At 42.7% G+C, this 25,715-nt stretch overlaps 1 protein-coding gene and 1 pseudogene across 1 annotated transcript in view; one reads left to right on the top strand and one right to left on the bottom strand.

Moving 5' to 3' along the window:
- Shq1 (SHQ1, H/ACA ribonucleoprotein assembly factor) overlaps positions 1-1,792 on the bottom strand; it is a 92,748-nt gene extending 90,956 nt beyond the window's left edge. The window contains exons 1-2 of the mRNA XM_032906015.1: positions 1,567-1,792; positions 377-441 (exon numbers count right to left, since the gene is read on the bottom strand). Of these exons, the coding sequence (XP_032761906.1) occupies positions 377-441; positions 1,567-1,709 (208 nt within the window). The 5' untranslated portion in view covers positions 1,710-1,792. The remainder of the gene's footprint in view (positions 1-376; positions 442-1,566) is intronic.
- A 1,027-nt stretch (positions 1,793-2,819) lies between these two features.
- LOC116903461 lies at positions 2,820-7,320 on the top strand (annotated as a pseudogene).
- Positions 7,321-25,715: the final 18,395 nt, after the last annotated feature.

Here is a 25,715-nt window from a genome sequence, read left to right as displayed (position 1 = left end):
CCCCAACTAGTGTATGATACAATTCTGCCCCAACTGCTGTGGTCATGGGGGAGGAGCTAGAACATAGGCTGAAGGGAATTCAATCTATGCAGCCCTGGGGAAGCCATGCAGCTAGATCATCCACTGTGCCCAAAACCTCTAACCACTACTCTAATTTTAGAAACTCTAAGGTTCCCCCAGGGAACTTTGGTGGAATCACATTAAGTTTTTCAGTGGGATCTTAGGAGAACATCCCTTCTAGGGAAGGAATTTTAGCAGCACCGGCACATGCACATGCATGTATGTGCGTACGTGCATGTACACATGAACACACACACACACACACACACACACACACACACACACACAACACAAAATCTAAAATCGCAAACCATACCTTTATCTGCATCATAGGATCCCTGCTCAGATCCATTTTCTACAATCCTTCCAGGAAGTGTTAACCTGCAGATTTAACACAAGGAAGGTGATCATCCATCACAGCACGGTTTCAGTCATCAAAACCTACCCACCATTCAAATGGCAATTGTTCAGTACGTCTTTCACATATTACAGGCCAAATAACCTAGATTCAGTCTTCAAATAAGAAAAATCAAAGATGACCCATCTTCCCATTTGAATACTTTAGTTACCAATAAAATAGGGGTGGGGTGGGGGGTGGGGGGAACCTCACAAAAAAAGTTAGTAAATGCATGTGTTTGTTCTGCTTAACTCTTTTAACTTAATCTGTAAGTTAAACTTCATCTTAGTTTTATAGGTAAAGAGAAAATGGTGTATATAGGGTTCATTACTATCCATGATTTCAGATATCCACGGAGGAGTCCTGGAAGTTATCTCTCCCTCATAGGTAGGAAGTATTTTTTCAAGTCGGCATGGAATTAATATGTCTCCCACACGAGCAGTGCAGAAACCCGCTTGACTGCAGCTTGACTTAGTTGAAAAGCAGAGGGCAACTGACGAAAGTTTAGGAAGAAGACTCTCAGAGCATCCACTGTACAGGGGGTTGACAGTTCTGCTTAACTCAAAGTAGGGCTATCAAATTTAAAATGACATAGTGCATTTAAGAAGTTGTCTGCCTACCACACTGAATGTGGGGAGTGTCAGCTGCCACTACTGTTTTGGTTCAATAGAAGAAAAACCAAGATGGGCAAATGCTAAGTACTGCTCGCCTCTCCCGGCAGCCAGGAAGAAAGAAATTGTCTAATCTAATGCCAACGGGATCTGAGAACTACAGGAAGCAGATGGCATGCGGGCAAGAATCAAAGGACCGACCCACGCGGGGAAGTCACCACGCAAGGTGGGAGGCGCGGGAGTGCAGTGAAAGAAAAGCACAAGTCAGGATGGATTGAAAACGAGTGACAGGACTGACGCTGGATGGGTGGCCCCGTGCTCCGCAGAGGGATCTACAGACGCCGCAAGAGGTGGTTCTGCGGCAGGTAGACTGCGAATCTGGAAGAAGCCGCCGCCAAGGCAGCAGCGAAAAGACCCGCGAGTGTGTCCGCGAGGCGCGGATTTAATCGCAAGCGTGGGCTCCTGACTGAAAGCGGCGCGCAGGCGGCGGGAACTCGCCTCAGAAAGTACGGCTTGGCGTAGAACTTGAAGTCCACCCCCTCGAAGTACACGTCGAACTCGGAGGCGCGCGCGTGGGGCACGCGGATGGCGACGGTAAGGAAGTCGCGGTCCTGAGTCAGTTCGAACGCAGGAGTTAGCATCGTTGCGCGCGCCTGAAGCCACCACCGGCTAGACACGCGACAAGTACCCACGCGACAGACCCAAGCCGTCTGCCACAGCGCTTCCGGACGGAGACGGAAGTAAGTGCGTATGGAGCCGGAAGTCCCGCCCTGCGCCAGTCTCCTTGGAGACGGGACGCTTTCGTTGGCTAGGCGGAGTTTTTAAACAGATTGAGGAAAGATGCCCTGCAGCCTGGCTTGTTACTAAACTTCAATTGACGGAAAACGTTCGAAGAACTGGAACTCTAGCCGGGAAATTTGCGAACTGACGGGAACATGAATTCGCTTTAGACTCACTAACGTCTCTGGAGAGACTTAGAAATTATTAACTACCTTGTTTTTTTTTAAGTCTACAAAGTGTCTTTGAATTTCTAAGCGGGTGTTTCCCCAGTTGCACGACCTTAAGCTACAAAACTTCTCTATACTTCAGACACCGCTATTATAAAAGGAGGATAATATTAGTCAGATAATATTCCTCAGATGCTGTAAGGATAGCATGGAGCAATCCACGAGGAGCGCTGTACCCTTCAAGTAGCACTCAGCAAGTAGGAGCAGGTTCTGCAGTAGCAACAGCGTCATCCCTAGGGAGATTCCTTCAGTTCTCAACTGTTATGCCAAAAACTGCCTCGCTGGTGCCCTCTCCTACCCCCTCTCAGTTTCCTCTCCCCTTCTTAGTTCCCTCTTTGAATAGTTTACTCATTAACGGGGAATTCATCCTCTAATCAAACCCACTCTGCAAACTCCGAGGAAAAGTAGGCTGAGAGGTTAAACAGGATGAGAATCCAGATGCCTAGTCAGCACCCACTCTGGAGAAGTGTGCTTCCTTTTGGTTTTGTTTCACATTTCTCTGTTTTCATACACTCGTCAGAAACTGTCTTTTGTCTCTTTTTTTCTTCACATTCTTTCTAGTTCCTCTGTTATCCTCACTCTCCCAATGCCTTTTCCACTGGTTTCCCCTCTTCCTCTTACATTCTCTTGGACTTCCTTCCCTTCATTTCTTTTACAGGAACTACCATAGTTCAAATCTAGTGTTGTACTGTCTAGCTTACGGCAGCTTGACCTAAAGTCATTTGAGAGGAGGAGAAAACCTCTATGAAAGATGAGGTGTAGGCAAGCCTGTGGGGCACTTTCTTACTTAGTGATTGGTGGGGAAGTTCTTAGTCTTTTGTAGGTGGTACCATCTCTGGACTGATGCTCCTGGATTCTATGAGAGAACAGGCTGAACAAGCTCTATAGGGAGCAAGCCAGTAAGCTGCACCTCCGTGGCCTCTGCATCAGCTTCTGCCTCCAGGTTCCTGCCTTGTCTGAGTTTCTGTCCTGACTTCCTTCCATGATGAACAGTGATATGGAAGTATAAGCCAAATAAACCCTTTCCTCCACAAGTGGCTTTGGCAGTGGTTTCGTCACAGCAATAGTAAGTAACCCTAACTAAGATAAATATGAATTCCCTGTTTGTCAATGTCAATAACGTAGCTGGGCTCAGCATGCATAGGAGGCAGAGGCAGGAGGACTGTGCAAGATTTTGACTAGCCTCACCTATAGAATGAGTTCCAGGTGACACTAGGTAGCCTAGCTTGCCTTCTATTGTGGTAAAGACCATGACGGAAAGCTACAAGGGAAGGAAATGGTTCATGTGCCTTACATTTCCAGGTCACAATGCATCCTCCAAGGTAGGAGATTGAGACAGGCATTAAAACAGGGAGCATAGAGGAGTGCATCTTTCTTGCTGGATCCCCTTACTCTTTTATACAAACTAGGACCACTTCCCTGCCCAGGGGAGCACCATTCAAGCATGTTGGGCCTTCCCTTCTCAATCAGTAATCGAGAAAATGTCCCCATAGATTTGCCTGCAGTACAAATTGATAAAGACATTTTCTCAACCGAGGTCCTTCTTCTCATATGACCTCAGTTTGTACCAAGTTAGTAAAAAACTAACCAGCTCTCTGGGTTACACACTGGAGCTGTAGCTCAAGACAACACCAATAAGACAAAAACAAATAGTAAGTCCTGGTAGGAAGGGCAGTTAAGATCCCCAGATAGCCACAAAGGCCTTCTTGACATCTGGCTTTTTATGATTCTAGGGAAACAATCTTGACATTTAATGGGGACTCAGAAAAGGGGAATGTTAGCATCAGAAGGTTTCCCAGCTATGTAGCAGAATACAGTAAGCTCCTTCTGATTCCTCCTCCTCCTTTCTGGAAGCTCTGTGAAGAAGCCGTTTATATTCTGTTCACTTGCACAGGGTCACACAATTTGTCAGTGTCTCAGAGGGCTCAAGGTTAGCCTCATTTCTAGGTCCAGGCTCCAAATCACTAAAGAGCTATAACTAACATTACCTCCTACATCTTGAGTTCATTCTCAAAGGCCAGGCATGCCTTCTTAAACTGTCTGACTCTTTAACAGTAATAGTCAATTCTTACAGTGAATTGATGCCAATCTGGGATTAGTAAAGCCCTTAAAAATTCCCCTGAGATAGCCTCTGGCCAATTACTCCAAACTCACTTCCCTAGAAAGAATCTTTATGTCTACCATGGGACCTCATTCCTGTAGGTCACAAGCATTAATATTTTAAATTATTAATGACAGGAAATTAAATGAAACAAGCTATGCTATCCACAATCAAATTCTAACTTAAAACATTTGACAATTTGAGTTGTACTTTCCTGGATACTTACATGGCAAAACACACACACACACACACACACACACACACACACAGAGAGAGAGAGAGAGAGAGAGAGAGAGAGAGAGAGAGAGAGAGCACAGGTTATATCATTCAGCACTGCTATTCTTTAGTATGGATTCGTACAATATCTGCTCCATCTCAGAAGTGCTTATATACTGGGGTTTGTCAAGTGGGGAAAGGGAGGATTTGGGTTCCTTTTTTCTCTTTGTAAATAGTTTGCTTTATTTTTTAATTTTAATTGTGTTTTATGTGTATAGGTGTTTTATGTGAGTGTTGCACCACCTGTGTGTCTGCTACCTGTGCAAGCCAAAAGAAGGCATCAGATCCCCTGGAGCTGGAGTTAGAGACAGTTGTGAGTCACCATGTGGGTGCCAGGAATTGAACCCAGGTCCTCTGCAAGAGCAAGCAGTTGCTCTTAATTGTTGAGCCATCTCTCCAACTACCAGTTCACTTATTTTTTGTGTTTACATTTAGTGCTAAGTTACATAAACATCCATTCTCCTTTTAAAAATGTAAAGTTCTCTTTTAGCTAATGTACAGCTTTGGTTCTTTCTTCTCCTTCTCCTCCTCCTCCTCCTCCTCCTCCTTCCTCCTCCTCCTCCTCCTCCTTCCTCCTCCTCCTCCTCCTGCCTCCTCCTCCTCCTCCTCCTCCTCCTCCTCCTCCTCCTCCTCCTCCTCCTCCTCCTCCTCCTCCTCCTCCTCCTCCTCCTCCTCCTCCTCCTCCTCCTCCTCCTTCTTCTTTTTTTCTCCAAAGCCAATTCTTCCACCTGCCTTTGCAGGCTCTTTTGTATTTCTACAGTTTTCCATGTATCCTAGCAATTTGTGTTTAGACTCACTTCATAATTTTTCCTTACTGAGGACAAGTATATAGGCTGTCACCTCTTTTTTACATTAAATCGTTCCCTCTTCTAGTCTAAAAGATATGATTATGACCCATGAGTTTCAAATTGAAACATTCAATTTAAAAGACAAGGTTTTTCTCCCCCAAAATGTCATTTTTTAAATCTTTTTAATAGATTGTTTTGTCACATAATCTATCCTGATTACAGCTGCTTTCCCTTCCTCCTACTCTTTGCAGTTCCTCCCTGCTTACCCTGCTATCAGGATCTACACTTTGTCTGTCTCTCATTGGAAAAGAACAGACTTCTAAGAGACAATAAAAAAGATAACAAAGTGAAATATAATAAGAAAGAGCAGAAACTATCACACTGGAGTTGGAAAAGACAAATCAACAGGAGGAAGTCAACCCAAGAGAAGGCACAATAATCTGAGACCCACTTGTCCTCACACTCAGGAATCCCATAAACACACTAAACTAGAAGCCATGATGTGTTGCAGAGGACCTGGTACCGACTCACAGAGGCCGTGGGACTTACTGCTCAGTCTCTGTGAGCTCGTATGAACTTTGCTCATGTTGATTTAGAGGGCCTTTTTTTCTTGATGTCTTCCTTCCCCTTCGGCTCTTACACTCTTTCTGTCTCCTCTTTCACAGGTTCCCTGAGCTCCGAGGGGAGGAATTTGATAAAGAGATCTCACTTAGGGCTGAGTGTTCCAAAAAACCACTCCAAAATAAACAATTCTGATTGTACTGCAAGGTCTCTTAGTGGTGAAATACCTCTTGTCTCCAGAAGATGGCGATCACCTAGGCGATTAAAACAATGCTAACTCAAAGAACATGCTTTTTTGAGTTTAAAGCAGATAAGGCGCTCACACTCCGCCGGCTTTCACTGCGCTGCGCTTCTTTCCACTGCTCAGTCGCCCGGGTCCTTCGCCGATTGCACTGGAAGAAGAAATCACCGCAATGGCTCGGGCATGTGCAAAGATGGCTTTGCTGGCGACGACGCCCGCAGGTCTGTGTTTCCTTCCATCGTCGGGTTCCACCCCCTGCCACTCCCTGCCCTGACACCAGGGCATCATGGGGGGCATGGGCCAGAAAGTCTCCTACACGGATGATGAGGCCCGGAGCAAGAGGGGTATCCGGACGCTGAAGTATCCTATCTAGCACGGCATTGTCACCAACTGGGATCTAGCACCACACCTCCAATGAGCTGTATGTGGCCCCTGAGGAACACCCAGTGCTTCTGACCGAGCCCTCCCTCCCACCCTGAACCCTAAAGCTAACAGAAAGAAGATGATGCAGATAATATTTGAAACATTCAATACCCCAGCCATGTACGTGACCATTCAGGTGGTGCTGTCCTTGTATATGCACCTGGGCAAACCACTGGCATTGTCATGGACTCTGGTGACAGTGGTCACACACACACACAGTGCCCGTCAAAGAGGGCTGCGCTCTTCCCCACACCATCTTGCTTCTGAACATGGCTGGCCCGGACTTGACAGACTAATTCATGAAGATACTGACTGACCGGGGCTACAACTTTACCACCACTTCTGAGAGGGAAATTGTTCGTGATACAAAGGAGAAGCTGTGCTATGTTGCCCTGGATTTTGAGCAAGAAACGGCTACTGCTGCATCATCTTCCTCCTTGGAGAAGAGTTACGAATGAGCTGCCTGATAAGCAGGTGATCACCATCGGCAATGAGCAGTTCCGGTGTCCGGAGGCTCTCTTCCAGCCTTCCTTCCCGGGCGTGGGGTCCTGTGGCATCCATGAGACCACCTTCAACTCCATTGTGAAGTGTGATGTGGACATCCGTAAAGATGCCAATGCAGAGCTGCCTGGTGGTACCACCATGTATCTAGGCATTGCTGACCAGATGCAGAAGATCACAGCCCCTAGCACCAGCACAATGAAGATTAAGATCATTGCTCACCCTGATCGCAAGTACTCAGTCTGTATTGGCAGCTCCATCCTGGCCTCACTGTCCACCTTCCAGCAGATGTGGATCAGCAAGCAGGAATATGACGAGTAGGGCCCCTCCATCGTCCACTGCAAATGCTTCTAGATGGACTGAGCAGGTGCCAGGCATCTGCTGTGTGAGCTGATTCTGAAATATCGGATTACCCTAGCAAATGCACGTACCTCATGCTAGCCTCATGAAACTGGAATAAGCCTTTGAAAAGAAATTTGTCCTTGGAGCTTGTATCTAATATCAGCACTGGATCATAGAACTTGTTGCTGATTTTTGACCTTGTATTCAAGCTGTTTCCTTGGTATATGTTTAATATCCTGTGCATATCCTGATTTAGTCTACAGTTCATGGGGATCAGTCACCTGGTGGGACTGCTGGGGATAGCACACTGTGGAAGAGAAATCCCCAGCCTAGGGGATCTCTGTGAGCACCACATAGTGATCTGTGCAGGGTATTAACAGACAACAGACTTCCAGGATTTCCCAAGGCTGTCAAGGGTTCCTGAGCCAGTTACCACTTCCTTCTTGACATCTAACAGGGTGGGAAAGTCTGAGCCTTAAGACCCAGTTTCCATTCTGTTTTTTTCCCTCCTGATGGCCATGGGTTGTTACTTGCCTTGACCTGGGAACGTTGTAAATGTATTCATCCTTTTAATTTATGTAAGGTTTTCTTGATACTCAATTCTTTAAGAAATGACAAATGCTGGTTTTCTACTGTTTCAATGAGAACATTAGGCCCTAGCAACAGTTGTGTAAAGAAAAATAAAAGTGCTGCAGGGGGGAAAAAATAAAGACAGGGCAGTTTATACCTCTAGTCCATTCCCTGGGGAACTTGGGAGTAGTCTTCTACATAGAATGTTCAAGCTTGGCCACTGTTACTGTTTCATTTTATTTATTATTTAAAATTTTTATTATTTTTTCTTAAAGACAACATCTCAAGCTATAGGCCAGGCTACCCTTAAACTCACTGTGTAGCCTAGGCTGACTACAAACCCACAGTGATCCTCCTGCCTCATTTTTGAGTTCTGGGATTACAAGGGTAAGGCACCACACACAGAAGGCCCTGTTAATTTTTTGATAGAAACCATTAACATTTTTACTCTATTCAGAGAAGTACAGAAAGATTTTTAAAACCAAAAATGGTCCCTACTCTATACTTCTCTTTTTCCACTTATAGCATCACAATATCTCCGTTTTATTATGGTTTGGCTAGTAATATATTTATTTATACATAACTGTGCCCTTCCTAGTTATTCGCATTAATACTGGTACTGAAAAAAGAAGAACTGGATAAGGTAATGGTTCATTTTGAAGAAGACAAAAATGAAATGCTAGAATCTCAAGCATAGATTATAAAACTAGATTGAGAGGAAAATAGTTAAAGTACCAATTGAATTATCCTTGTCCTTGGGGTGCCATTTCTGGTTTTGTTTGAGACCAGGCTCACTCTGTAGCTCCAATTGTTCTCAAATTCACAGTGACTCTCCTGCCTCAGCCTCTAAAACAGTGGAACTACACCCAGTCTTGATTAAGTAAATTTTGGGTAAAGAAACAGGTAACGAACAAATAAATGTTAAAGGTGCTTAAGAACAGTGACAAAGAGCGCTATGGTGGTTTGAATGAGAATGCCCCCACCCAATAGGCTCATATGCTTAAATGTTCCAGGCACCAGTTGGGGGAACTGTCTAGGAAGGATTAGAGGGTATGGCATGTTAGAGAAGCCATATCATTTTGAGGTCCCTAAAAGTCCAGTTTCATTTCCTCTTCCTCCTCCTCCTCTCAGTAGCTAAGATGTAAGCCTTCCTGCTGCCCTACTCCTTATCATGATAGTCATGGACTAGCCTGAAACTTAAGTAAAACCCACAATTACGTGGTTTTATTTATACGGTGCCTTGGGCATGGTGTCTCTTCACAGCAATGGAACAGTAACTAACAAACACCATGAGTGTGGCACTGGCAATGTCTCCAAAAGGTTTTAAAGCACATTTTGATTTAAGATTAGCTATGTTGCTTACGGTTTCTGCCTGTAACCAGAGTTGACCCGGTCCCACAGCTCTCTGTGTCCAAATCTCGCAGAAGTGAGGGCAATCCTGAGAGTTCAGGGGAGACCACTACTTCTGTTCACATCCCTGGCTCAATAGGAACCTGCCTAGAGCCCTCTGGACACAGGAACCCAGGAGCAGTGTGGGACAGGACCCTTCCAGTTTCTGCCTCCACCCAAACCTGACCTGGTCCCACAGATCTCTGTACTGAGATCCCACTGGGAGAAAGCTGGTCTCCAGGAGTGCTGACACACAGGATTACAGGAGGGTCAAGCCTGTCTGAGACAGCAAGACTAGCTAACACCAGAGAGAAGCAGATGGGGAGAGGCAAGTGCAAGAACCTGAGCAACAAAAATCAAGACTATTTGGCATCATCAAAACCCAGTTCTCCCACCAAAGAAAATACTGGATATCCCAACACACTGGAAAGGCAAGATTTAGATTTAAAAATCACATCTCATGATGACGATAGAGTACTTTAAGAAGGACATAAATAACTCCCTTAAAGAAATACAGGACAACACAGGTAAGCAAGTAGAAGCCCTTAAAGAAGAAACACAAAAATCCCTTAAATAATTACAGGAAAACACAACCAAATAGGTGAAGGAATTGAACAAAACCATCCAGGATCTAAAAATGGAAATACAAACAATAAAGAAATCACAACGGGAGACAACCCTGTAGATTCAAGACGATTGAAATAATCCTATGCATCCTATCAGATCACCACAGATGAAGGCTTGGTCTTCAGCAACAATAATGACAGAACGCCCACATGTACATGGAAGTTGAACAATGCTCTACTCAATGATAACTTGGTCAAGGAAGAAATAAAGAAATTAAAGACTTTTTAGAATTTAAGGAAAATGAAGGCACAATATACCCAAACCTATGGGACACAATGAAAGCAACTAAGAGGAAAACTCATACCTCTGAGTGCGTCCAAAAAGAAACAGGAGAGAGCATGCACTAGCAGCATGACAGCACACATAAAAACTCTAGAACAAAAAACACCCAAGGGGAGTACAAGCAGTAAATAATCAAACTCAGGGCTGAAATCAACCAAGTAGAAACAAAAAGAATGATACAAAGAATCAACAGAACCAAAGGCTGGTTCTTTGAGAAAATCAACAAGATAGATAAACCCTTAGCCAGACGAACCAGAGGGCACAGAGAGTGTATCCAAGTTAACAAAATCAGAAATGAAAAGGAAGGCATAACAACAGAATCTGAAGAAATTAAAAAAATCATCAGCTCCTACTAGAAAAGCCTATATTCAACAAAACTGGAAAATCCGAAGGAAATGGACAAGTTTCTAGACAGATACCAGGTACCAAAGATAAATCAGGATCAGATGAACAATCTAAAGAGCCCCATAACTCCTAACGAAATAGAAGCAGTTATTAAAAGTCTCCCAACCAAAAAGAGCCCAGGACTAGATGGGTTCAGTGCAGAATTCTATCAGACCTTCATAGAAGACCTCATACCAATACTGAACAAACTATTCCATAAAATAGAAATAGACAGAGCATTGCCAAATTCATTCTATGAAGCCACAATTACTCTTATACCGAAACCACACAAAGACCCAACAAAGATAACTTCAGACGAATTTCCCTTATGAATATCGACACAAAAATTCAATAAAATTCTTGCAAACTGAATCCAAGAACACATCAAAATGATCATCATGATCAAGTAGGCTTCATCCTAGGAATGCAGGGATGGTTCAATATATGGAAATCCATCAACATAATCCACTATATGATCAAACTCAAAGAAAAAAAGCACATGATAATCTCATTAGATGCTGAGAAACATTGGCAATATTAACATCCCTTCATATTAAAAGTCTTGGAAAGATCAGGAATTCAAGGCCCATACCTAAACATGATAAAAGCAATATAGAGCAAACCAGTAGCCAATATCAAATTAAATGGAGAGAAACTTGAAGTAATCCCACTAAAATTGGGGACTAGACAAGGCTTCCCACTCTCTCCCTACTTATTAAATATAGTGCTCGAAGCCCTAGCCAGAGCAATCAGACAACAAAAGAAGGTCAAAGGGATACAAATTGAAAAGGAAGACATGAAAATATTATTTGCAGATGATATGATAGTATACTTAAGTGACCCCAAAATTTCCACTAGAGAACTACTAAAACTGATAAACAACTTCTGCAAAGTGGCTGGATATAAAATTAATTCAAACAAATCAGTAGCCTTCCTCTACTCAAAGGATAAACAGGCTGAAAAAGAAATCAGGGAAATGACACCCTTCACAATAGTCACAAATAACATAAAATGCACTGGTGTGATTCTAACAAAGCAAGTGAAACATTTGTATGAGAACTGCAAGTGTCTAAAGAAAGAAATTGAAGATCTCAGAAGATGGAAAGATCTCCCATGCTCATGGATTGGCCAGATTAATATTATAAAAATGGCCATCTTGCCAAAAGTAATCTACAGATTCAATGCAATCCCATCAAAATTCCAACCCAATTCTTCATAGAATTAGAAAGAGCAATTTGCAAATCCATCTGGAATAAGAAAAAACCGAGGATAGCAAAAACTATCCTCAACAATAAAAGAACTTCTGGGGGGGCGGGGAATTACCATCCCTGACCTCAAGTTGTATTACACAGTAATAGTGATAAAAACTGTATGGTATTGGTCCAGAGACAGGTAGATCAATGGAATAGAATTAAAGACCCAGAAATGAACCCACACACCTATGGTCATTTGATCTTTGACAAAGGAACTAAAACCATACAGTGAAAAGAAGATTGCATTTTCAACAATTGGTGCTGGTTCAACTGGAGGTCAGCATGTAGAAGAATGCAGATCGATCCATTCTTATCACCATGTAAAAAGCTGAAGTCCAAATGGATCAAGTACCTGCACATCAAACCAGATACACTCAAACTAATAGAAGAAAAAGTGGGGAAGAGTCTCGAACACATGGGCACTGGGGAAAACTTCCTGAACAAAACACCAATGGCTTATGCTCTAAGATCAAGAATCGAAAAGTGGGACCTCAAAAAACTGCAAAGCTTTTGTAAAGCAAAGGACACTGTCATTAGGACAAAATGGCAACGAACAAATTGGGAAAAGATCTTTACCAATCCTACATCCAATAGAGTGTTAATATCCAATATTCACAAAGAACTCAAGAAGTTAAAAGCCAGAGAATAAAATAACCCCATTAAAAATGGGGTATAGAGCTAAACAAAGAATTCTCAGCTGAGGAATATCAAATGGCTGAGAAGAACCTAAAGAAATGTTCAACATTCTTAGTCATCAAGGAAATGCAAATGAAAACATCCCTGAGATTCCACCAGTGAGAATGGCTAAGATCAAAAACTCAGGTGACAGCAAATGCTGGTGAGGATGTGGAGAAAGAGGAACACTCCTCCATTGTTGGTGAGATTGCAGACTGGTACAACCATTCTGGAAATCAGTCTGGAGGTTCCTCAGAAAATTGGACATTACACTACCTGAGGACCCAGCTGTGCCATCCTGGATATATACTCAAAAGATGCTCCAACATATAATAAGGGCACATGCTCTACTATGTTCATAGCAGCATTATTTATAGTAGCCAGAAGTTGGAAAGATCCCAGATGTCCTTCAACAGAGGAATGGATACAGAAAATGGAGTGCATCTATACAATGGAGTACTACTCAGCTATTAAAATCAATGACTTCATGAAATTCATAGGCAAATGGATAGAACTAGAAAATATCATCCTGTGAGTGAGGTAACCCAATCACAAAACACACATATTCACACACGTGGTATGTACTCACTGATAAGCAGATATTAGCCCAAAAACTCGGATTACCCAAGATACAATCCACAGACCACATGAAGCTCAAAATAAGGAACACCAAAGTGTGGAGGCCTCAGTCCTTCCTAAAAGGGGGGAACAAAAATATAAGAGGAGATAGAGAGTCAAATTTGGAGCACAGACTGAAGGAATAGCCATTCAGAGCCTGCCCCACCTGGAGATCCAGCCCATATACAAAGAGCCACCAAATGCAGACAATATTGCTGATGCCAAGAAGTGCATGCTGAGAGTAGCCTGATATAGTTGTCTCCTGAGAGGCTGTGCCAGAGGATGACAAATACGGACGCAAATGCTAGGAGCCAACCACTGAACTGAGAACAGGGTCCCCACTGGAGGAGTTAGAGAAAGAACTGAAGAAACTGAAGGGGCTTGCAACCCCAAAAGAACAATAATACCAACCAACGAGACCTCTCAGGGATTAAACCACCACCCAAAGAGTACACGTGGGCCAACCCATGGCTCGAACTGCAGCAAAGGATAGCCTTGTTGGGCATCAATGATAGAAGAAGCCCTTGGTCCTGCCAAGGCTGGATGCCCCAGTGTAGGGGAACGTCAGGGTGGTTGGGTGGGGGAATACCATATACAAGAAGGGAGAGGGGAGATGGGGTAGGGAATTTTTGGATGGGAAACTGGGAAAGGGGATAACATTTGAAATGTAAATAAAAATTATCCAATAAAAAAAAACAATTAGCGGGCAGACATCCCGAGGCTGCAGAACAGACTGCCACCTCTGCACACCTCAGCCCACATCCCTGGTCCAAGGGGGAAACTGCACAGTGCCTCTGGACAGAGGGATATAGGAACAGTCAGCCACCAGTATGCACAGGTCTGTGCCCAGGACAAGAATGATCTTACCAAAGAGCTTCCTGCACCCAAATTGCATGGGGAAGAGAGCTGGAACCTCAGAAGTGTGGATACTCCTGAGAAGTCAGAGGAGAATACCCTCTGCCCACAATCCAGACTCAAGAGGGAATCACACAGTGCCAACTGTGCCCACTGGCTGCAAGGACCTACACAAGCAATCGGGGCAGGACCCTTTGATTCCTGCCTACGCCTAGAGCTGGAAGACAGTTTCCAGGAGTGCTGACACACCTGAAATCAGAACACCTGTTCTCAGGAAATGCTGAAAGAAAACAGGAAAACAGTTCTACAGGAGCTGACACAGAGGCCTACAGCAGGGTCAAGTCACTCCCAGAAACAGCAAGACAAGCAAACACCAGAGACAACCCAATGGCTAGAGGCAAGCACAGGAACCTAAGCAACAGAAACCAAGACTACATGGCATGATCAGAGCTCAGTTCTCCCACCAAAGAAAATACTGGATATCCAAACACACCAGAAAAGCAAGATTTAGATTTGAAATCACATTTTTTGATAATGATGGAGGACTTTAAGAAAGACATAAAGAGCTCCTTTAGAGAAATGCAGGGAAACACAAGTAAACAAGTAGAAGCCCTTAGAGAGGAAACACAAAAGTCACTGAAAGAATTACAGGAAAACACAACCAAACAGGTGAATGAATAGAAAATGGAAATAGAAACAATAAAGAAAGCACAAAGGGAGACAACCCTGGAAATAGAAAACCAAAGGAAGGCACAAGGAGCCATAGATACAAACATCACCAACAGAATACAAGAGATAGAAGAGAGAATCTCAGGGGCAGAAGATACCATAGAAAACATCAACACAACTGTCAAAGATAATGTAAAACGGGAAAAAGTTCCTAGCCCAAAACATACAGGAAATCCAGGACACAACGAGAAGATCAAACCTAAGGATAATAGATATAGAAGAAAGTGAAGACTCGCAACTTAAGGGGCCAGTAAATATATTCAACAAAATTATAGAAGAAAACTTCCCTAACCTAAAGAAAGAAATGCAGATAAACATAGAAGAAACCTACAGAACTCCAAATAGATTGGACCAGAAGAGAAATTCCTCCTGTCACATAATAGTTAAAACAGAAAATGCACAAAACAAAGAAAGAATATTAAAAGCAGTAAGGGAAAAATGTCAAGTGACATATAAAGGCAAACCTATAAGAATTACACCAGACTTCTCACCAGAGGCTATGAAAGCCAGAAGATCCTGGACAGATGTCATACAGACCCTAAGAGAACACAAATGCCAGCCAAAGTTACTGTATCCAGTAAAACTCTCAACATAGATGGAGAAACCAAGATATTCCATGACAAAACCATATTTATGCAATATCTTTCTACAAATCCAGTCCTACAAAGGATAACAAATGGAAAACTCCAACACAAGGAGAGAAACTACACCATACACAAAGCAAGAATATAATTTCCTTGCAATGAAACCAAAAGAGAAAGAAACAAACATAATGCTACCTCTAACAACGAAAATAACAGGAAGCAACAATCACTATTCCTTAATATCTTTCAACATCAACAGACTCAATTCCCCAATAAAAAGACATAGACTAACAGACTGGATACGTAAAGAGAACCCAGCATTTTGCTGCATGCAGGAAACACACCTCAGAGACAAAGACAGACACTACCTCAGAGTAAATGCCTGGAAAAGAGTTTTCCAAGCAAATGGCCCAAAGAAGCAAGCTGGAGTTGCCATTCTAATATTGAATAAAATTGACTTTCAACCAAGAGTCATTAAAAAAGATAAGGAAGGACACTTCATATTCATCAAAGGAAAAATCCACCAAGATGAACTCTCAACCTAAATATCTATGCTGCAAATGCAAGGGCACCTACATCCATAAAAGAAACCTTACTAAAGCTCAAAGCACACATTGCACCTCACATTATAATAGTAGGAGATTTCAACACCCCACTCTCATCACTGGACAGATCATGGAAACAGAAATTAAACAGAGATGTAGAGAAACTAACAGAAGTTATGAACCAAAGGATTTAACAGATATTTGTAGAACATTCCATCCTAAAACAAAAGGATATACCTTCTTCTCAGCACCTCATGGAATCTTCTCCAAAATTGACCATATGATCTGTCACAAAACAGGCCTCAACAGATACAGTAAGATAGAAATAATCCCATGCATCCTATCAGATCACCGTGCACTAAGACTGGTCTTGAATAACAACAATAATGACAGAAGGCTCACATATACATGGAAGTTGAACAATGCTCTACTCAATGTCAACTTGGTCAAGGAAGAAATAAATTAAAGACTTCTCAGAATTTAATGAAAATGAAGATACAACATTCCCAAACTTATGGGACACAATGAAAGCAGTACTAAGAGGAAAACTCATAGCTCTGAGTGCCTGCAAAAAGAAACAGGAGGGAGCATATGTCAGCAGCTTGACAGCACACCTAAAAGCTCTAGAACAAAGAGAAATAAATAAACCCAAGAGGAGTAGAAGGCAGGAAAAAATCAAACTCAGAGCTGAAATCAACCAAGTAGAAACGAAAAGGACTAGACAAAGAATCAACAAAAGCAGGAGCTGGTCCTTTGAGAAAATCAACAAGATAGATAAACACTTAGCCAGACTAACCAGAGGTCACAGAGAGTGTATCCAAATTAAGAAAATCAGAAATGAAAAGGAAGACATAACAACAGAATCTGAAGAAATTAAGAAAATCACCAGGTCCTACTACAAAAGCCTATATTCAACAAAACTGGAAAATCTGGAGGAAATGGACAATTTCCTAGACAGATACCAGGTACCAAAGTTGAATCAGGAACAAATAAATCATCTAAACAACCCCGTAACTCCTAAAGAAATAGAATCAATTATTAAAAGATTCCCAACCAAAAAGAGCCCATGACCAGATGGGTTCAGTGCAGAATTCTATCAGACCTTCATAGAAGATTTCATACCAATACTGTTCAAACTATTCCACAAAATTGAAACAGATGGAGCACTACCAAATTCCTTCTATGAAGCCACAATTACTCTTATACCGAAACCACACAAAGATCCAACAAAGAAAGATAACTTCAGACCAATTTCCCGTATGAATATTGACTCAAAAATACTCAATAAAATTCTTGCAAACTGAATCCAAAACACATCAAAATGATCATCCATCATGATCAAGCAGGCTTCATCCCAGGGATGCAGGGATGGTTTAATATACGAAAATCCATCAATGTAATCCACTATATAAACAAACTCAAAAATAAGAACCACATAGGCATTTCATTAGATGCTGAGAAAGCATTTGACAAAATTCAACACCCCTTCATGATAAAAGTCCTGGAAAGATCAGGAATGCAAGGCCCATATTTAAACATAGTAAAAGCCATATACAGCAAACCAGTAGCTAACATCAGACGAAATGGAGAGAAACTTGAAGCAATCTCACTAAAATCAGGGACTACACAAGGCTGCCCACTCTCTCCCTACTTATTCAATATAGTACTCGAAGTTCTAGCCAGAGCAATCAGACGGCGAAAGGAGGTCAAAGGGATACAAATTGGAAGGGAAGAAATCAAAATATCACTATTTGCAGATGATATGATAGTATACTTAAGTGACCCCAAAAGTTCCACCAGAGAACTACTTAACCTAATAAACAACTTCAGCAAAGTGTCGGGATATAAAATTAATTCAAACATATCAGTAGCCTTCCTCTACTCAAAGGATAAACAGGCTAAGAAAGAAATTAAGGAAATGACACCCTTCACAATAGTCTCAAATAAAATAAAATATCTTGGTGTGACTTTAACCAAGCAAGTGAAAGATCTGTATGACAAGAACTTCAAATCTCTGAAGAAAGAAATTGAGGAAGATCTCAGAAGATGGAAAGATCTTCCATACTCATGGATAGGCAGGATTAATACAGTAAAGATGGCCATTTTGCCAAAAGCAATCTACAGATTCAATGCAATCCCCATCAAAATTCCTACTCAATTCTTTATAGAGATAGAAAGAGCAATTTGCAAATTCATTTGGAATAACAAAACCCCCAGGATATCGAAAACTATACTCAACAATAAAAGAACTTCTGGGGGAATTGCCATCCCTGACTTCAAGCAGTATTACAGAGCAATAGTCATAAAAACTGTATGGTATTGGTACAGAAAAAGGCAGATCGATCAGTGGAACAGAACTGAAGACCCAGAAATGAACCTACACACCTATAGTCACTTGATTTTTGACAAAGGAGCTAAAACCATCCAGTGGAAGAAAGATAGCATTTTCAACAAATGGTGCTGGTTCAACTGGAGGTCAGCATGTAGAAGAATGCAAATCAATCCATTCTTATCACCATGTACAAAGCTTAAGTCCAAGTGGATCAAGGACCTCCACATCAAACCAGATACACTCAAACTAATAGAAGAAAAAGTGGGGAAGAGTCTCGAACACATGGGCACTGGGGAAAATTTCCTGAACAAAATACCAATGGCTTATGCTCTAAGATCAAGAATCGAAAAATGGGATCTCATAAAACTGCAAAGCTTTTGTAAAGCAAAAGACACTGTCATTAGGACAAAACGGCAACTAACAGATTGGGAAAAGATATTTACCAATTCTACATCTGATAGAGGGCTAATATCCAAAATATTCAAAGAACTCAAGAAGTTAGACTCCAGAAAGCCAAATCACCCTATTAAAAAAATGGGGTACAGAGCTAAACAAAACATTCTCAGCTGAGGATTATCGAATGGCCAAAAAGCACCTAAAGAAATGTTCAATATCCTTAGTCATCAGGGAAATGCAAATCAAAACAACCCTGAGAATCCACCTCACACCAGTGAGAATGGCTAAGTTAAAAAACTCAGGTGACAGTAGATGCTGGCGAGGATGTGGAGAAAGAGGAATACTCCTCCATTGTTGATGGGATTGCAAACTGGTACAACCACTCTGGAAATCAGTCTGGAGGTTCCTCAGAAAATTGGACATTACACTACCTGAGGACCCAGCTATACCTCTCTTGGTCATATACCCAAAAGATGCTCCAACATACAACAAAGACACATGCTCCACTATGTTCATAACAGCCTTATTTATAATAGCCAGAAGTTGGAAAGAACCCAGATGCCCTTCAACAGAAGAATGGATTAAAAAAATGTGGTACATCTACACAATGGAGTACTACTCAGCTATCAAAAACAATGACTTCGTGAAATTCATAGGCAAATTGATTGAACTAGAAAATATCATCCTGAGTTAGGTAACCCAATCACAGAAAGCCACACTTGGTATGCACTCATTGATAAGTGGATATTAGCCAAAAATCTCAAATTACCCAAGATGCAATCTACAGACCGCAGGAAGCTCAAGAAGAAGGATGACTAAAATGCAGATGCTCCCACTCCTTCTTAAAAGGGGGAAAATATTCATAGGAGGGGATATGGAAGCAAAGTTTAGAGTAGTGGCTCAAGGAATGCCCATTCAGAGCCTGACACACATGGGGGAGAGGAGGGAATTGGGACTTATGGACAGGATCCGGGAAGAGGAATAACCTTTGAAATGCAAGTAAAGAAATATATAATAAAAAATAAAAAAACCAATTAGCTATGTTTTGTTCGTTGACCCAATCCTTCAGCCCATTACAGGTACAGTAGTGAGCCCTGAGCTTGTTCAGTGGTACCAGTAGAAGTCTATATTTCAGATGTGATTTACTTCCATTCTAATTTTGTAAAAGGTCAGTGAATCTCAAAAAAAACCCAAACAAACAGGGGTTGGGGATTTAGCTCAGTGGTAGAGCGCTTGCCTAGGAAGCGCAAGGCCCTGGGTTCGGTCCCCAGCTCCGAAAAAAAAAAACAAAACAAAAAAACAAACAAAAACAAAAACAAAAAAAAAAAAAAAAAACCCCCCCCAATGTCTCCAGCTAACACCAGTCTATTTGACCATAGAGCTTGATACACACACATCAAGAAGCGGCTCCACTCTGTCAGATGGACAGAATCCTTTAGGAATGTTGGAAAAGCATCAAGAGGCTTCAGGGCTTCTGTTGTTGCTTAATGTCCTGTTTCTAAAAGGCACCTGTAGAAAATCCCAGTGGGGGTTGGGGATTTAGCTCAGCTATAGAGTGCTTGCCTAGCAAGAGCAAGGCCCTGGGTTAGGTCCCCAGCTCCTGAAAAAAAAAAAAAAGTCCCAGTGGAAGAGCCTACCTAGATGCCACTATTAAACTCAGAGTCAGTAGGTCTGTCCCTAGCTGCAGATGTTGTAAATGACTTGTCCCCAGTCTACGTCCCAAGGAGTCACCCGTGCCCCAGAGTTTTCCCACATCCGGTTTGAGGTTCTATATCCAAGGATTTCCCTGAATGTTGCAATGAGATACCTGACTTAATCTATCAAAGGAAGAAAGGTTTCATTTGGGTCCACAGTGCCATCGCAGCAGGGACATTAGAGCAGCAGCTGCACACCATGTCTATAGTGAGGAGCAGAGAGGGACGAATAGTGACGCTCTGCTAACTTTCTCCTCCGTGGGCATTTCAAGACCTCAGCCCACTGAATAGTGCCATATTAACGATGCGTGGTCCCACCTGAATTAACATAGTCTACTAAACACCTCACAGACACATCCATGGCGATTCTCAACAACAATCAAGATTATCCCACACAGTCCCTGTGTGATGGCTTCAGTGAGAAAAGTCCCCTATGGGGTTCATATATTAAACACTTGGTCCCAGTTGCTGGTGCTGTTTGGGGAATTTATGGAACCTTTAGGAGTGCAGCCATTCTTGGGGAAGATGTTATTGTGGGCAGGCTTTCAGGGCTAACAGCCTCAGCCTATTTCCTGTCCCCTGCCTCCCTCTCTCTCTCTCCTTCCTGTGTGTGGATGAAAATGTGATCAGCCGGCCTCCCGCCCCTGCCACCACACCGCGCCCACTGCCATTATGCACACTCCTTCTGAAACCACAGTCTAAAACACATTCCTGCCTCTTGCTTTTGGTCTCGGTGTTTTATTACAGCAACAGAAAAGTGACCACTGCAGTCCCTTGGAGAGGGGCATTGCTCGTGTTTGAGAACAACTCTGCAAACGTAACAGCAACCCTAGCCCCAAAAGAACTCCCACCACCCTGCCTCCCAGCTGTAATACCTGTGTTGCGTACAGGGATCCCTTCGAAGAGGGAGGTGGTTTGCTGTGTTAGATGTCCGGAGTTCCTAATGAGATCAGGTCAGGGCTGAGTTTTCCCTCTGTCCACAGCTTTCCTTACCCTTCTTCACTTTCCTTCTTCCAGTTTTCTCCAGAGATAAACTGCATCAAGTACCCCATCCCAAGTTCTGCTCCTAGGAAGTCTGACCTATGACCAAGTCTTGGAAAGCACCTTACCTTCTTCGCCACATTTACACAAAACTACTAGGAAAAAATATCTTCAGTGCTGCCCAAGAATACCTGATTCAAACAATTCTGATAGCTCTTTATCCTTAATTAATCTTCTTCCTGATACAGAGTGAGCATGACTCCATGCAAAAATTATTTAAATGTGCCACTTCAAATATTTTAGAGAAATTAAAAATCGACACAAATACTCAAAACACCATTTGGCCAGATCTATCAAATCTAAACATGCATTCATCTTAGCACCCTCTCTGCCACATAATAGAAATGAGTAGTGTAATGACAGGATCTAGAATTGCCTGGGAGATGGGCCTCTGGGCACAGCAGTGGGGCAGGGGTCACTGTAATCACATTAATTGAATTTGTCAGAAGGACCCATGCATTGTTGGTATTATTCCCTGACTGACTGAGACCCTGAACTGTGTAAATGGTCAAAGAGAGTTGAGTAGAATATTCATCTCTGTTTTCAGATTGTCACTGAAATGTGACCAGCTGCTTCAAGTTCCTACTGCCTTGACTCCCCCATCAAGATGGGCCATACCCTTGAACTGTGAGCTGCAGTAAACCCTTTCTTCCGTGAGTTTCTTCAGTCAGTGTTTCAGAGGAGCTGTAACAGGGGTGGTAGGGTGATTGCCTAGCAGGTATGAAACCCTCGGTTCAATCCTTAGTGCTAAGAAATACGTAATGAAGTAAAACAAAAAAGTGGTAGATTGTGGTCTGTCGCTGTCCATCAGAATGAAGGAACTGCATTCAGCCCTGCACACAGGCTCTGAGTCCACAGAGCCAGCCACCCCAGACTCAAAGATTTAAGAAACAAAATCGCCCATGTTACATCTCACAGACCTTTGCTCTACTGTTTCGGCAGAGCAATGCAATGTAACAGCTATTTACATAGTACTAGGGAAAGTAGAGAGTCTACACATGATTATTTATTATTTCTTTATTATTTTATTTTAAGACAGACCCTGGGTGTAGATCAGGCTGGCCTTGAACTATTGATCCTCCTGTCTTTCCTTCCCAGTACTGAGATTACAGGTGTGCACCAGAATGCCCAGCCCTAGAAAGGAGTTGAAATTACATAAAGAATCTAAGTGTTAAACACAAATTCCGGACCACTTTATTTAAGAAACTTGAATAGCTCATATTTTGGTGTTTGCTTATGAGGATGAGGAATAAGAAAGCTGGACCCGATCCTATGATTGTTCTGCTCAGCTGTATGCATGAACCACAGAAGTAAACTAAATCTAAAAGGCTAATGATAGTACACGCTAGATGTCCCCATTCACTTGAAACTGAAGACATGTCAAATCAATAGTGTCCTTCGAAGGAATGGTTACCAGCTGGGAGAGTAGGCGAGCCTGTCGGGATGCTGATGCCGGTGGGCTAGCCTAGGCATGTACTAGTGCTCACATTCGCAAAGCCCTGTGTTTGAGGTTTGTGAACTTTACTTGGCGTGACATCTTAGTGGAAATAGGGTGTGTAGGCTGCTACTGCCTCGACACTGTGCTCCACGCAGCGTTGCCCTTGGCCTCAGAGACCTACCTGTCCAATGTCACCCTGTTCCAGAGGTTTAGGGGTCCCCTCACTTCAAATGAGATCATGCTAGAAATCTAAGTGCTAGAAAAAGAAAAGGTGGAGATCCTCACACTTGAGGCCTGGGTTGTAACTGCTCTATTCAGCTTTAGCATCAGTTCCGTAAGGATCTCTCTAGGTCCCCACAGCGCCAACCCATCCACCCAGACCGCCTTCAAGTCTGTTTTTGAGAGTCCTAGCTGAAGCACCACCTGGGGTTTGGAAAAGCATAAGCTCAGCACTCTTGAGACCCTGAGTTCAATCCTCAGCACCAAAGAAACCAGCACAACCCCAGAAACAAAGGAAGAAAAAAACATTACAGTCCCACAGGCCTCCTGTTTCAGACTGAGCGGCTTCACGGTGGAATTTCTCAAATTAACTTTACAGCCTCCTCCTCCCTTTGTTGCGGGAGGCAGGGAGTCTTAAAGCCATGAGTCTGCATGTATTTCCAGAGCACATTGCCAAGGCTTACTGACTCTCCCTAAATGCATTTTGATTAGTACAGCAAGCACGAAAGAAAACCAGTCTTGTGGGAAACAACAGCCGCAAAAGTCCTAGCTCTAAGTAGAAGAAAAATAGTCCCCCTGCAATCTGGAGCTATTTCTGTTGATTACATGGATTGTAAACTCATTTCAGACACTTCGCTATAAAGTTAAAATAGTGTCACAGGTTGGTTTTGTATTGCTTTTCCAGAAGAGTCCACATGAGTCACCTTTTTTTCCAGACCAAAGGCAAATCCTTTGAGTTAGAGGCCTCTGTGAGGCAAATGGCAGGTAGCAATTATGTTCCTGCCAACTGCACAGCCTCCAAGTAGTACTGGGGTCTTCTTCCCATGTCATTTGTTCTTTGCTCTCTTCTCCACTCTGATTTTCCCTTATCACTCTGTAAATGCTCATGTGTGTGCAGGTGCACATGTGTGCACATGTGAGTGGGAGCCAAAAGACAACCTTGGATGTCATTCCTTAGGAACCATCTGCTTGGGTTTGTTTGTTTGTTTGTTTGTTTGTTTGTTTGTTTTTGGAGACAGAGTTTCTTCATGTGATCCTGGCTGTCCTGGAACTCATTCAGTAGAGCAGGCTGGCTTTAAGCTCAAAGATCTGCCTGCCTCTGCCTCCCCAGTGCTGAGATTAAAGATGTGGACCACCATCACCTAGCCCATCTGCAATTTTTTAGACAGGGTCTCTCGTTGGCCTGGAACTTCCCAAGTAAGCTAGCTTGGCTGGCCATCAAACTCCGGGGATCCTCTTGTCTCTGCCTTCCCAGAAATGGGATTGCAACCCCCCCACACTATCACGTCGGACATTTTTCTGTGGATTCTGGGCATTGGCTCAGATTCTCATGATGCAAGACAAATGCTTTCTCAATAGGTCCATCTCCTGGCTCTACTCATGCTCAGTTTTCTAAGGTTATTTCTGTATTAAAATAGCTTTATGATTATCAATTTAAAAAATTAATTCATAGTTATTTAGGTATATTATTCCTTCAGAAGACACACAAAGGGAAAAAATCCTAGAATGTATATCTTCCTGGTGTCCAAGTCTCCATCCAATACAGAAGTACCTAAGTGGACATTGTAGAATCGGCTGACTATACTGACTGCCATAATTTATGGGATGGGCTATGTTTCTGCTTTGGGAAACAGTGCAGGGAATTTCCCCTTTTCTTCCTGCAGCCAATAGAACAAGACTAGTCTAATTAAGTCTGGAGTTATTTCTGTTGATTACATGGATTGTAAGCTCATTTCAGGCACTTCTTTATAAAGTTAAATTAGTGTAGTAGGCTGCTTTTATATTGCTTTTCCAGAAGAGTCCACACGAGTCACCTTTTTTTTTTCCAGAATGAAGACAGTATCAATTAAGTAGTATAAATTAAGTCAATAATAATGGCCGATGTGTGCGGGTTGCTTATTGATTTGAGAGCAGTTTCTCTAACAGATTAGCAAGCAATATCTTTGTTTCAACACACAGACTAGCGGAAGGTGAAAAGCACATTTGTGGCACCACCACTAACTACCACTGTAGGGAGAAGAGGAGACTGGGATGCAGAGGATTGAGAGACTGCTCCAAGTCACAGCATGTCACACACCGGTGACACGACCAGGATAGGAATCCCAGGCTTACTTACGCAATGGTTAATCTTAATTTATTGACTTGACTATCTTTGGAATGACCTAAAACCTCATCCTTTTTGTTCAGTTGCAGATCCCAATCCATGAGGTGGAATTACCCACATTCAGGGTAGATCTCCTTTCCCAGTTAAACCTCTCTAGAAACACCCAGAAGTGTGTCTCCAAATCCAGTGGATTCCAAATCCAGCCAAATTACCAATGAAGACTGCTCATCCACCACTTGGAACTAGGACTCTCAATAAGCACACCCTGGTGGTATCCTTCCATAATGCATCCACGTTGGCTGCACATAGCCAACGGCAGTGCAGGAGGAACACTTCATGACTTCTGAAACACAATCACAAAAGACATGTTTCCACTCAAGCAGTGTAAGAAATCCGACTACTCTAAAACCCAACCTAGACCAGGAAGCGACTTTCCTGTCCCTCTGCTACTCAACCCCTTTAGCCCAGAAGCCATTCACTCGATTGAGGAGGCTTGTTTAGACATTCAAGTCCTAGTCGATGCCATGTGAAGAATCACCAGGGATTATCTAGATAACAGAAACAAGTCTCCAAAGTCAAATCTATCTCCAGTCATCTGAGCTGTCCCAATCAAGACCACAGTTATATACAGAGAAGCCATTGTGCCTGCTCTCATTCCTAACCTGCAAAATG

The sequence above is a fragment of the Rattus rattus genome, chromosome 6, assembly GCF_011064425.1.
Source record: "Rattus rattus isolate New Zealand chromosome 6, Rrattus_CSIRO_v1, whole genome shotgun sequence".
NCBI lineage: Eukaryota > Metazoa > Chordata > Mammalia > Rodentia > Muridae > Rattus > Rattus rattus.
Note: the sequence above shows the minus strand (reverse complement) of the source record. Positions and strands in the feature narration are given on the sequence as shown.